The sequence below is a fragment of the Budorcas taxicolor genome, chromosome 5 (genome assembly GCF_023091745.1).
Source record: "Budorcas taxicolor isolate Tak-1 chromosome 5, Takin1.1, whole genome shotgun sequence".
Classification (NCBI taxonomy): Eukaryota; Metazoa; Chordata; class Mammalia; order Artiodactyla; family Bovidae; genus Budorcas; species Budorcas taxicolor.
In genome coordinates, this window is record NC_068914.1 from 151,970,465 (window position 1) to 151,984,508 (window position 14,044).

General features: G+C 56.8%; 1 protein-coding gene across 1 annotated transcript in view; it reads left to right on the forward strand.

Annotated features, from left to right (window-relative positions):
• Positions 1–14,044, forward strand: part of CACNA1C (calcium voltage-gated channel subunit alpha1 C) — a 386,005-nt gene that overhangs the window by 37,806 nt on the left and 334,155 nt on the right. The window contains exons 2-3 of the mRNA XM_052641427.1: positions 7,159–7,480; positions 11,192–11,297. Of these exons, the coding sequence (XP_052497387.1) occupies positions 7,159–7,480; positions 11,192–11,297 (428 nt within the window). The remainder of the gene's footprint in view (positions 1–7,158; positions 7,481–11,191; positions 11,298–14,044) is intronic.

Below are 14,044 nucleotides of genomic sequence, written 5' to 3' on the forward strand. Positions count from 1 at the left end.
AAGTTCCTTCACAAGTTGGGATTCCGCGCTCTGGAGGACTCTCCCGTTTCTCACACCTATCCCTCCTCATCCTGCTCTTTCTGTCACGACTTTCTCTGGATATGGATGGCCCGTCCACGCTGTGGCTGCTAGGGACAGGAGGCTTGTTGTTCAGTCGCTCAGTCGTGTCCGACTCTTTGTGACCCTATGGACTGCAGCCCGCCAGGCTTCCCTGTCCTTTGCTGTCTCCTGGAGTTTGCTCAGACTCATGTCCATTGAGTCGGTGATGCTGTCCAAACATCTCATCCCCTTTGCCCCCTTCTCCTCCTGCCCTCAGTCTTTCTCAGCATCAGGGCCTTTTTCGGTGAGTTGGCTCTTCATTTTGTGGCCAAAGTATTGGAGCTTCAGCTTCAGCATCAGTCCTTGCAGTGAACATTCAGGGTTGATTTCCTTTAGGACTGACTGGTTTGATCTCCTTGTGTCCAAGGGGGGCTACTTAAATGCAAATGAACTGAAATCAAACATGATTCAAAATGTAGTGCCTCAGTTGCACTAGCTCCGTGTCAAGTGCTTAAAGCCAGGGCCTGGGGCTACCACGTTGGACGACCCAGAATTACAGAGCAGCTCCATCATTGTAGAAGTTCCGTAGGACAACACTGCTGTGGCCTGGCTGGGTCAGCCAAGGTCAAGGTCCAGACCTACAAAGACACTGCCATAGCCATTTTAAGAGTAAAGATACCTTTAAAAAAATTAATTTATTTGGCTGTGCCCAGGCTTAGTTGCAGCATGTGGGATCTAGTTCCCTGACCAGGGATTGAACCCAGGTCCCCTGCATTGGGAGGGCAGAGTCTTAGCCACTAGACCACTGGTAAAGTCCCTGAAAGATACTTAATGCAGGAATTTAAGGGCTTACAAAGCAGCTAGAAGGGTTGTGGGAGCAGGTTGCAGGGAGACATCAGGAGTGATCCCAGAACCATGCTGGATTGCCAAGGGGACTGGGGCCATGGGATTGTGGGAAGCTGGGGGATTTGGACATGGCCTTGCCCGGAGCTGGCTTCAGATCATAGCATGTTATCTGCAGTCCAGGGACCAGAAATCCATCACCAGAGCCTTTCTGTTTCTACCGAGCAAGAGTAGTAACATGAACACCCTCCCCTCTGGACTTGTTTCAATTCAGGCCTTGACTTGGTCAACCCCACGGCCATAGCAGTCTGGCCACAGGGAGATTGAAAAGTGTGTCCAGCCTCTTTGAGACAGGAGGGCGCAGGAGAGGAGGGTGGACGGCTGCTGAGTCAGCCCATCCAGAGCCAAGAGGGACACTAGCCTCCCGCATGGGGAGCACCCCAAACTGCGAAGGCCAGCCTGGGCTGTCTGCTGAGCCCAGACGGCGTCCTGTCCTCCCTGCGTGAGCACCCGGCTATCTCAGTAATGCGCTTGATGGAGAAGATTAACGGCCTCCTGGTTGCTGCTCATTTGGCCTTTAATGGGCAGAGAGAGCTCGCTTTCTGTTTCAGGTCGGCTGCTCTGCTCTTAAAGGGAACGGAGGCCCCAGGTCACCACTGGCTTCTGCGAAGACCTTGGGTGGCTTCTGGCCGGAGAGAAAGCACGTCCTTTGTGCTACAGGAATGCATCCATCTCCATAAATCAGCTGAGGTTATGCTGTGTGTGGTCAAAGCCTAGCCCTTGGGAGAGACCCCTCTGTGTGCAGCTGAAGGTGCTGAGGCCAGAGAGGGAGGTTGTGTTCCCAAAGCAGATCAGTGGCTCTGAACCCCTTCCACACACATGGCTAATTGGGGGTCCCTTTCTGGCACTGGGGGTTTGGGCTCCTCTTCTGAGGGTTGATGTGGAGGCATGCTGGCCCCCGGGGTTTACACTGGGAGGTCGGGGAGGGGATTTGAGAAGGACTCCCCAAGCTGAGAGCAAAGGGAAGAGCATACTGAGGGCATGCAAGGGTCCTGGGGCAGCTGAGGATGGAGCTTGTCTGAGTGAAATGGGGCCATGACGGCAGGCAAAAGGTGGACCAGGCTAAAGAAGGAAGTGCAGAGAAGAGGGCAGGGCCACTGCTGTGGGCTCACAGCCTGTGGCAGAGCCTGAACGTTGAAGAGATTTAACTGGGAGGACGATGGGGCCTGATTCATGATTGATATTTCTAAAAGGTCACTCTGCCTGCTGCCTGGAGACTGGGCCGGGGATGTGCAGGATGAGGGAAATAGAGCTGCTGCCGCATCTCAGGCAAAAAACGGGTGGCAGCCTGGACCAGGCTGGGGCACCAGAGGGGGAAGTCATTGCTCACAGCCTCTTCCCCAGAAATGCTCCCCTGTGGTCACAGCAGGGAGCCTGGGAAAGCTTGTCCTCTCGGGTGCAGATGGCCAGTCCCAGCACTGTTTTCCAAGTTGTCCTCACCAGGACGTCATCGTTGTCATGGGCCTCAGTAAGCAGAGGCTGGGCCTTTTCTGGGATGGGGCCCTGGGGCAGGTGCATACAGGCAGGCAGGAATGCATCCATGAGGATGCATCTATCTCCATAAATCAGCTGAGGTTGTGCTGTGTGTGTTCAAAGCCTAGCCCTTGGGAGAGACCCCTCTGTGTGCAGCTGAAGGTGCTGAGGCCAGAGAGGGAGGTTGTGTTCCCAAAGCAGGTCAGTGGCTCTGAACCCCTTCCACACACATGGCTAATTGGGAGTCCCTTTCTGGCACTGGGGGTTTGGGCTCCTCTTCTGAGGGTTGATGTGGAGGCTCCTCGGGGGGCCCCAGGGGAGTCCAGGCCCTGAGCTCATCTCCTGTTTGAACCCTAGCAGGGCAGACAGTCCTGAGGCTGAACGATGCCTTGTCCTGGTCCCTCCGAGTAGAGCCGTGAGTGCGGTAGGGGATGCTGCCCAGGGCAGCTGGGCTCCTTCTCAAGTGGGAGACATGTTCTCCCATACAAGGAAGGTGTCCGCTATGGATGCCCACCTGTGTGCGCAGCTTGGTCAGCTGGGCTGCCTCCCTGGGCTCGGGCAGATCGTCCGGGAAGGCAGGAGCTGGAGCTTGCTTAGACGGTGGCATCTTTTCAGCTGGCAGCCAGGAGACCGAGCTTTGAATCAGCTTTGTAATTTGAAAATTGGTCTCTTTGCATTGGGTGGTTATTTCCTGCTAACAGAAGCCGTCAGAGACACAGAGCGCTTCCCTCCCTCCACGCGCTGCTCCGGCACCCGTGTGGGGTCCGAGATGGAGCTTTTCCATTCCTGGCATTCTCAGATCACCGTGTCCTCTTGTCGTGGGCCCCAGGGGTTCTGATGAGCCTCGGACCTGACTGGGGAGTCATCCCAGGGCATTGGGCACAGTCATGTAGGGTGGGGGACAGTCATGTGGAGTGGGGGAGGCTGAGCTGAGTCTTGAGGTATAGCCTTGGCAGGGGCCAGCCTGCAGGGCCACACGTGTCTCTTGTGTGTGTGCATGTGTGTGCATGTGTGTTGTGTGTGCATCTCTGTGTTTATGTGTGTGTGTGTCTGTGTCTTACGTGTCTGTGTGTGTCTGTGTGCATGTGCGTGTGTGTGTCCACGCGCCTCCCCACCCCCATGCTGGTTTCAGGGCTGCAGCTGTGCTTGGGCTCCAGGACTGGGGCACTGAAGGTTGTTTTCTTGCCCTCTGGCTGGGGAGGCGGTCATTCCTCTTTTCCCCGCGGGCCTGTTCGTGTGTGCTTCTCCAGATGGTGCTCTCCCGAGAGGTCCGAGTGCTCTGGGAACGGTTCACAGTGTAAATAAGGTCACCGAGGCTCGGGTGGCTCTGAAGTCGGCCCACCCAGACCAGGCTTTCCGACTGCCTCTGGGCTCCGAGAGGCCCTGGTCTCGACGGCTTGGGGCCCAGGACGCACCCACGCCGGCCTCCCTGGGTGATGGGTGTCTTCTCCGCCTTGCTGCACCTTGCCTTCTTTTCCAGCATCATCCATGGACTCTGGGATGGTTGGTTGGGATGTGGCCGGTGCTGTGAGAGAGTTCAGGGGGCTGGGGGGACAACTGGGGACAGCAGGGAGGCAGGCACCTTTGAGGCCTCGCGTCAGGAAAGAGCTGTGGCCTGGAGGGTCCTTGTGTCAGAGAGGGTCACGGCTGCTTCCATGGCCCTGAGGGAAGAGGAGAGGCTGATTCCGGAGCTCCAGAAGAGGCTGGCCAAACCAGGGGTCGAGGAAGGAAGGTGGTTTCTCACAGATCAAATCAGCAAACAGGGTCACAGCCCCTGCTGGTGAACCTGGTAAACACACGACCCGGCCACCTTGGACCCACTTGGTCCAGGGTGGCTCGTCCACCCACCTCCACCCTGGGGGCCCGGGGCTGGTGGCATGCTGGATGCTGCCTAACGAGGGTCACGTCAAACACGAAGGGTGTTCTTGGGGTCAGAACTGCAGGCCCTTCACCCCGAGGCCATGAACCGGGCACAGGGTGCTTGGCTCGTGGCCCCCGTCAGTGCACACATGGGGCGAGTGGACACAGCATCCCCAGCCTCACTCCACAGCCTCTGCTCTCGTGGGTGATGGGAACACGCACCTGCTGGTTGTCACGGCGCCCTTGCTCTCGTGGGTGACTGGAACACGCACCTGCTGGTTGTCACGGCGCCCTCGTGCAGCAGGTGCCTCCATGCGTCGCGTCCTGTCCTCCAGTCTCTTCTTCTGGGGCCTCCTAAGAAAGGCAGAGGCCTGGCCGAGCAGGGTCTCCCTCGCTCTAAGCTTGGGACCCCCCACAGTGACGACAGCGGCGAGCATGTGAGGGACGGGGCCCCTGTCTGGGAGGGGTTGGCTCCTCTGGGTCCTTGGTTGGAGATGTGGAGCCCACGTCTACAAAGCATAGGCCGCATGTTGAGGAGAGCTGAGAGGCTGCTCTCCAGGCGGAGAGTGGGGGTGGGGTTCCGATGCCACGGGGACCAGATGGCACGGTGCGGGAGCAGCTGCCACGGAGGAGAAGGTGCAGACCAGCTGGCACCCACGCGGACCTGGAGGGCTCCTCTCGGGCCCAGCAGGTGGGTCACGGGCACCTGCCCCTCTGTGATAAAATGCCACCCACCCGCCTCTCCTGCCTGCATAGCCATCAGTAACCTGTCACGATATGCTTTCCTGTCGGGTTCAGAAAAGTCCCAGAGCCCTTGAGGTATACAGCGTGTGGGGGTCCCATCAGTCAGGTGGCGTGAAACTGGAAACTTCTGTGTGTCCCTGGTGTGATGGTGGGAGGACGTGACTTGGGAAACGGGCAGGAGTGGCAGTCCAGACAGGTAGGGGCTTTCAGGCACTTGAGCAAGTGCATTAGGTCTGCAAGGGACAGAAAACCAATTCAGATTAGCTTAAGTGAAGTTAGCTGAGGAATAAAGCTGGCGAGCTCAGAGGTGCAGCTGGCATCAGGTGTGGCTGGATGCAGGAGCCCAGCGGTTGTCAGTCTGTTTCCGGGATGGAGTTTCTCTGGGATCTGAGGCTGACCTGGGCCACGTGCTCATCTCTGAACTGGGCCTTGTCGGGGATAAGGCTGGTGGTGAAGGCGAGAGGGCCAGCTGGGAGCAAAAGTAACTTCGAAGGGCAAACCGAGAAGGGTGAGCCCGAGTTGATTGTGGGAAGGAGGAGTACTGGGCGAGGCACCACATGGTCATCTGGGTCCAGCCTGTCCTGAGGAGGGGGAAGAGGCCCCAAGGGGCGGCAGCAGCTTTCCTGGAAGAACCCCGTGCAATGATGCAGAGGAGAGGGTTATTGAGGTGGGCTTGCAGGTGATGTCCATGCCTCTGGCCTGGCTCTGGCCACCATCTCCTGGGCAACTGACATGGTCTCCAGATGCCAGGCTCTTTGCCCACAGCATCACCCCATTCTCGCAGCGCCCCTTACCCCGCAGAGCCTAGCCAGCGGCCAGTCTCAAGGTCACATGTCGTCCCAGGGCCCAAACTGGGTCAGTCTCTTGGTGAACCTTGTAGGCTTCTCGGGGGAGGTGTCAGTGGGCAGACGGGGGAGAATCCACCAGGCCCGGACCGTGTCACGGGGACAGTCTTGGAGCTTTGTGTTGCCTTCAGTCCAGAGCCATGCAAAGGCGTCTCTGCTGGATTCTTCTGGATCCTGCCCAGGATCTCTGTCCCTCTGTCCCCTCCTGGCCACACCCACTACACACAGTGCCATTTCCCAGACGCCGGATGCCACACAGTGAGTCACCCCGGACAGGTGGCTCTCCGCAGCGCACACTGGGCTGCTCCAGTTTCTGCAGGTCAGAAGTTCAGGAAGGGCTCCCTGGGCAGTTCCGGCTTGGGGTCTTGTCATGGGGTTGCAGTCAGATGACAGCTGGAGTCGCTGGGGGCTGGACAGGACTCCCCACCCCACATAGGCTGGTGGGGCTTCCTCACAGCGTGGTGGCCCAGGGCTGGCATTTCGGATTTTCCACTTACCTTAGAAGTCGCCTCTGCGTCACCTCTGCTGAACTTTATGAGCCAAAACAATCACAGCAGGCCAACCTATGTCAGGAGGGCGCATAGATCCTATTGTTCAACTTGGGGGACGTCACGGGACCTGCTGTCGTGATTTAAAACCCTCACAGCTGCCGGCTCTCCTATCCAACAACACCCGTCGCCAGACAGGTTTGCGGTACCTGGATGTCACCTTGCTTTGGTTCAACCCCTTCATTTATGATTCCTACTTTTATTTCGGAGCTCAGGTGCAGAGATTTGAGTGAATTACATCCTTCAATTCACTGTACGTTTGTCAGCATTGATCCACGCAGCGGCTCTCAATCTTTCATTCTGTTTTTCCTGTCTCCGTATCCTATTATTATTTTGTGCCTCACCTTCTCTAGACAACCATTCTACTCTATTCTATTTGTATGTGTGCTTATAAGTATATATTTTAACTACCAAGTGTTGCGTAGCATATTTCCCCTTTTCTGCATCCTCTTCTTCTCGCTGTGCTTCTGAGATCCCCAAGTGCTGTAATGCATACATCTCGTGTCTTTTCCACTTGAAATGAGGAGAGAGACATGTCCAGGGTCACACACTCTGACCTGGGCTGAGCTCGGACCAGAGCAGACCCCGTGTCACACACTGGTGTTTCCACGGGTCGCCTCTCCAGCTCCTGCAACGGCTTGAAATGAAATTTTTAAAAAAATACTTGCGAGTCTGGGGCCCAGATCGCACTGCCAGGGCTCCTGGTTCTCCCCCGCAGTGACCACTGTCCCTGTCCTCTCCTGCAGGTCCCAGCTATGGGAGCCCGCGCCCGGCTCACGCCAACATGAATGCCAACGCGGCCGCGGGGCTGGCACCTGAGCACATCCCCACACCGGGGGCCGCCCTATCCTGGCAGGCTGCCATCGACGCGGCCCGGCAGGCCAAGCTGATGGGCAGTGCTGGCAACACGACCATCTCCACGGTCAGCTCCACGCAGCGGAAGCGGCAGCAGTACGGGAAGCCCAAGAAACAGGGCAGCACGACGGCCACCCGCCCGCCCCGCGCCCTGCTCTGCCTGACCCTGAAGAACCCCATCCGGAGGGCCTGCATCAGCATCGTCGAGTGGAAGTATCCTTTGGGCTCAGCTGTGTGGCCTGCGGCGGGTTGTTCTCAGACCACTGAGTCGGTCACTGGGCATGGTTGGAATGCAGAGTTCTAGGCCCTCCCCAGCCTTGAGTCAGAGCCTATGGGGACGGGGCCCGGGAAGCTGCCTGTATAGCCAGCTCCGTGGGGATTGTTCTGTACATAAAAGCAGTGTTTAAGGAAATAAGACTAAGGGGTTGTTTCTCCTCGCTTGCCGGGCTGAGCTTGCTCAGGGCTCACTCAGTGCGGGTTGACATGTCACCTCCTCCTGATCTGTGGGCTGGCACAGCCGTGTGACCTCCCCGTGAGGTTGGAGGAGTCCATCAGTGTTCCCTGGGGGGTTGGGACGAAGCGCAGGTGTCTGAGCTCTGCTCGGGCCTGGCTGAACTCTCCAGGTGCAGCTGGGTTCGGAAGCACCAGCCTGGGGGGTGACACAGACCCCATGTCTGCATAGAACCCGGTGGGTGCTGGCTGCAGAGGACGAGGCTTTGAAGGGCTGGGCTCTCACAGAGCAATCCCGCCCAGGAATCGTGGGGTGAGGGAGATGGGAAGGCCCTTGAGGGCGATTGCGTGTGCCCCCAACTTTCCTGGTGACATGGAGCCTGCAGGGTGGCACAGACAGGACTAGGCCCCTGGACTCAGCGCCAGGCGTTTTCCTAGGAAGAAGCCACTCGGGCAGGCCTGCCACGTCTCCCGGGGTTCAGGGCGGGTGTTAGATTTCATTGGCGACTTTCCATGGAAAGATTTCTAAGTTTTGGGAGTGGATGAAAGGTATAAGGAGATGACTCGAGAGAGAAGAACATCTCTGTTTAGCAAGAAATGTTTGTTCTGTCAAACCTTGAGCCCCTTAAGTCCCACTTGAGAGGAGGTGGCCTAAGCCCGGCACAGCTGCAGAACTGGGCAGGGACTCCCGAGGCCGAGGTGTCCACTGCCTGGGTCAGAGTCTTGGATCTGTGGGTCCCCGTCGGGCTGCTGTCAGCACCGCTTGGTCAGGGCTGTGAAGGGGTGGCTGGGCCATGTGTCCAGGGTGGGGCAGGAGGCCTGGAGGAGCTGCACTCGCTCTAACCACACCAGAGATTCAGATCCAGGTGCCCTGAACTCACATCTCCACTCCCTCTCCCCAAGAGTCCAGAGTTTAGGAGAAAGGCACTGGTGGGGGCTGGGGGGGTTTGCAGGAGGCCAGGAGGAAGCCAACAGTTCAGTGGGGTCCCAAGGGGACCCGACCTGGGCCTAAACTCCTAGCTCACAGTGGGCATCTTCTCTCCACCATGCAACCTTGCTTGCTGGCCTGAGTGGTTTCTGAGCTTTAGCACAAGATGATGAAAGGATAGCCTGAATTTGGAGGCGGGGGCCATCAGAGCAGGAGACACCTGGACTCAGCTGTCACCCCCCTGTGGGGAGGGGACAGGTTGATATTTGAGGCCTGGCTCTTGTCCTGGTTGCGGGGGGGAGCCCCAGGGCAGATGATGGGGACAAAGATGCTCAGCCTGGGCTGAGTGGGGACAGGGCGAGAGGGAGGAGGCCATGTGGGAGGGGCCTGAAAGAGCCGATTTCCTAAAAACACTTAGGGTGGGACTTCCCTGGAGGTCCAGTGGTTAAGACTTCACCTTCCGATGCAAGTGATGCGGGTTCGATCCTTGGTCAGGGAACTAAGATCCCATGTGCCTCCCAGCGAAAAGGACACAAAACCATAAAGTAGAAGCAATGTGCAACAAATTCAACAAAAACTTGGAAAATGGTCCACCAAAAAAGTTCCCACAAAACTTTAACAACAACGACAATTGCTTGGGATGATTTCAGAGTGGATCAGTGTAGAAGACTCCTGACAAATTCAGACTTCGGAGCCAGACTTCGTGGTCCAACCCCATCCTACCCCAGCGAGGTGACTGGGCAAGTTGACGCATCCTGTCACCTTCTGTGTCTCACTTTCCCCATGTAGGAATGGGGTGACAACTGCCCACCATGCTGCAGTTTGAGCAGGGCGGTCAGAGCAGGGCCTGAGGGGGCAAGCCTTTGGTCAGGATCAGCGCCCAGCCTTCCTCCCACCAGCATCCCAACTCCCCACGCATCCCTGGCCAGCTCAAAGGCAGCAAGATGATGGAAAAGATGAGTCAGGAGCTCTGGTTCAGACCTGACTCTGCTATTTGCCAGCTCGGCCCTGGGAGACGCTGCTTTGTTTTCTGTCTGTCCAGTGGGGAGGCTGGGCACCCACTGCAGGTCTTCTCAATAGCAAGGTGCACAAAGACTGACAGTGTTTAGGGGGCATGCTGGGTGAGCGGATGCCCAGCTCTGCCCTCAGAGCTGAGAGGACCCACCCATAGGCAGCACAGCGTCCAGGGGGCCCTGAACTGCAGGATCACCAATTCCTTCCAGGCCCTAAGGTGCCCTGAGAACTCAGATCCTGGGACGTCCATGGCAGAGGAGTGGAGAGTGGACTCTGTGGGCAGGGGTCTGGGTTCTGGTCTGGCAGGTCAATGCCTGCTGTGGGTCTTGGGAGTTTCTTAGGCTCCCTGGGCCCCAGGGGTTTGGACCAGGCCATCTCCAAAGCCTCTGTCCGCTCAGGATTTGTGAGCTCTGCAAGCCCAGGCTTTCTGGAGATGGAGGCAGCCCCTGCCTCCAGGAATGGCTGCCCTCTTTCTCATCCTCCTCTGGTGAGGCTCGACAGACTGGGCTGGAAACTTGTCTGTCCTGGGGAGGAGGGAAGATGGGCCTGGAAGAGAGTGAGCCAGGCCCTTCCTCTGAAGTACCCCCACCCCCTACCCCATGGCCTTCCATCAAGAGTGCAGGGCAGAAGGTGTATGGTCACACTTGCTCATTTTTGCATCTGCCTGATACTTTGATGCAGAGATCCGGGCACAGGGACCTCCTTGAGGCTTGGGGAGTGAAGCTTGGCTTATCCCCACGCCCTCCAAACCCCAGCACAACCCGCAGCAAGTCAGGAGACCCTGGGGCACAGACCGCCCCACCCCCACCCCCGAAAGCAGGACCTCAGTAGATGGAAGAGACCCCTGCGCCCAGCTGCTGTCCCCCACCACACACAGCTCATGCTGCACTGCTGCTGGGGTCCAGAGCCCCCGGCTGCCTTCAGGCTCTCTGGAAGCTGTCAGAGAATAAGGAGGAAGGAAAGAAAAGACTCTGAACTTCAACTTAAAAGATTGAAAGTATTATCTCCAAATTTTGCTGAAGAGTCAAAGTCAAGTCTCTGCCTTGAGCCCTGCAGGGTCTGCCTGTTTCAAGCCAAGCCTTGTCGGGTCCCCAGTGCAGGCGGGTGAGCCTGCGGGCAGGGCGGCCCGGGAAGGGGTGGGCGGGGGCGAGTCCCGGCTGGAGCAGGCCCCAATCTTTAAAAGCAACCCCGCGCACACATGAGAGAAAATGAAGTCCAGTGCAATCTAAATAAATAAAAGACGGGAAAAAAGTTTTAGAAATCTGTGTTTACTCTGGCACGCGACTGGCCTCCACTGCTTTTGACATATTAGGAAAAATTTTGGCGGGGCCCCATTAGAAGCACTTAAAAAGGCATATGTTTCTTTTCAGAACACAAGGGGCTTGGAATGTATTGTTTAAACAAAATTCTTATGGATCTCCGATTCATTTATATATATATATATATATATATATATATATATATATATGTATCTGTGTGTTTGTTTCACTGGTGCTTCCTGTGGCATTAATTCCTTAACTCCCTCTCCCCAGGCCATTTGAAATCATTATTTTACTGACTATTTTTGCCAATTGTGTGGCCTTAGCGATCTATATTCCCTTCCCAGAGGACGACTCCAACGCCACGAATTCCAACCTGGTAAGTGCACCGCCGTGTGCCCGCCTCTGTACAAGGGCAGTGGGGGCTAAGCTTGGACCATGCGGATTCAAGCTGGAACATGCTTGATGTTACAAAAGCCGGCCGAGCTTGGATGTCAGGGTCTCTTTATTCACATCAGCACCTGTCTTATCTCGGCCTGTTGTGAGAAACACTGCTGCGGTCAGGCAGTTGGGAGCAGGATGCACGCGAGTGTGAGTTCTGGGCAGTGGCCCGTGGGTGCTCTTTCCGCCCGCCCGCACCCTGGAAGGGCAGGTGTCTGCTGGAGTGAGTGTGCCTTCTGGATCCTCCATTGTGCTTGCCCCCAGGGCCGTCATTCCACTGAGGGCGCTTTGCTCAGGTGATTCGTAGGCTCAGTGCTCGAGAAGTAATTTCTAGGAAGCTTGTAGGAAAGTTTGCTCTTGCAGCCAAGAGGGACTATTTAGTTAAGAAGGTTTTATGTTCTTGGGAAAGGCGGCTTTCCATCTGGATGGTCGGGAGGCCAATGCTGGCAGTTTGGGGTTAGAACGTGTCCATGGAAAAAGCGTGGAGAGTGTTTACTCTGTGCTGAGCCTGAAGTCATCACAAAGCCGTCTGGGCACAGAGGGGGCTGTGGAATGTAGCTGGCCCGGCCAGGCGCCTCGGGATCCTGGGCTGCCCGCCGGCGGGGGGGAGGTCCTGCCTCTCCCCTCCCCTGCCAGGACCCCGGAGCTTCTCACGTGACCCCACAAAGCGCATCTCCCGGGTCGTAGGCAGCTTCCTGTAGTTAGCGACAGGGGACAGTTGGTGGTTGTTTCTGGACGAAACAGGAGAGTACCAGGCCTCCTTCTCTTGTTGCCAGCCTCTCCTGATATCACGGGGTTATCAATTCTTGTGCTTTTTAATCTTTGACCTTTTCCTGGGCCCCTGTAGCTAGTGTATCTGATGCCTGTTTGGACTTCGCAGCCTTTGCCTCGTTGTCTCAGGGAGCCTGGGCTGTGTGTGGGGTCAGGCTCCAGAGCTGGCTGGCGAGCTGAGAGATGACATGGCAAGCAGAGCCTCGGCCCAAGTCCACGTGGCCTGCCGAGGTGCGACCTTGTGTCAGCAGGCAGGAACTCTTTGGTGTGTCAAAAGAAACACACCAGGGGTGTCCCAGAGGTCCCCGGAAAAAGCAGGGCCTTCCTTGGTGCCACTTCTTCTCCCAGTGTCCTCTCACATAACCATACCCAACAACCGACCCCATCCTCCGTGAAACCCTACAACCTCTCAGTTAATCCTCAACTTAGAAAAAGACTCTGAGGCCTGTTTGGCAGCCAGTGACGCTTTGGGTCGATTCTGGGCCAAGGCTCAGAGGAGGTTGCTATCATCTTAGGTCCCAGGGATGGCCCCTTGCCCAGAGTCCACGAGGGTAGGGGGTGTACAGGTGGGCGCTCTGGGTGGCTGAGTGCTGCTGGCCCCTCCTCACGCTGGGCTGGAGAGCAAGCGGTCCCAGGATGTCCTCTGGGCTGGAGCGGAGGGACCATGGTTTTAAAATCACTCCGCAGGGTGATGGACAAGCTCTGAAACTAGGGAGTAGTGATGGTCATACAGCTGTGTGTAAGTTGCACCCTCACCATGGGCAGATTTCCTGGTATGTAAGTTGCACCTCAGTAAAACTGCTGTGAGTAAAGGGTGACCCCCACAAGCCCAAGCTAGTCCAGGCTGCACCACCGGTCCGTCTTCCGTCTTCCCCCATGAGGGTGAGCCCGTGTGGTGGAGGGGAGGTGGTAGGGGGCAGCCAGGACTTGGGGGGCCTTACACTAGGAATCGGGATGCACCGGAGAATGTGGGGGCTGAGAGAGGGTTCTCGATGCTGAGGCAGTTGCTGCCTCTCTAAAGCTCTGGTTTGGGCAGTGACTATAAAGTAGGGAAATATGCTCGGATGATGGAGTTTCCTCCAGCCTAAATATATATACAGAGACACACACACGCTTATACACAGATACACACAGTCACACATATACACAGGTACACTCACAGACACATACAGACACAGAGACACACATATACACACATACATGTAGACGCACAGTCAGACCTATACATCAGATACACAGACACAGGCACATACACACACAGTCTCACTATACACAGATACTCACAATCACACATATATAGACACAGACACACATACATGTACACACACAGTCACACAGATACACGAATAGACACATACACAGATGCATGCATATACACACAGACACACATACGTGTACACAGACACACAGAGACACACACCTACACAGACACACATTTTGAAAATCCCTCTCATTGGGTGAGCGGGGGTCAAGAGATGCCTTCAGCCGGGAGAAGGTCAGCTTTAACGGGATGAGGGGCAGTGACCGAGGAGCCTGTGGACGGAGCAGGAGGAGACTGCAGCGGGCGGGTGTCAGGCGGAACTCCAGAGACACCTCCTGCTGGGGGAAGCGGGGAGGACCGAAGGAGCCCCAGGCCCGGCTCTGAGCATCTGTGGCAGGTGCAGGGGAGGGGTGGGGCAGGTGGACAGGAGGAGCCATGGGGCCACCAGGGAGGTTCTGCCTGAGAGTGGGAGGGAGATGGCGAGAGCCGAGAGATTTCCAGGCTCGAAAAAGAGAGATTTAAACCCACTGGAGACGGCAGGGGGTGGTTCACACTCACCTGGCTGGCGGCTCCAGGCCAACAATGCAGAGAGCGGGCTGGGGCGCCGGACAGAGCGGGGGCCTTGGGTCATGTCTGTAGCCTCTGGAACCCTG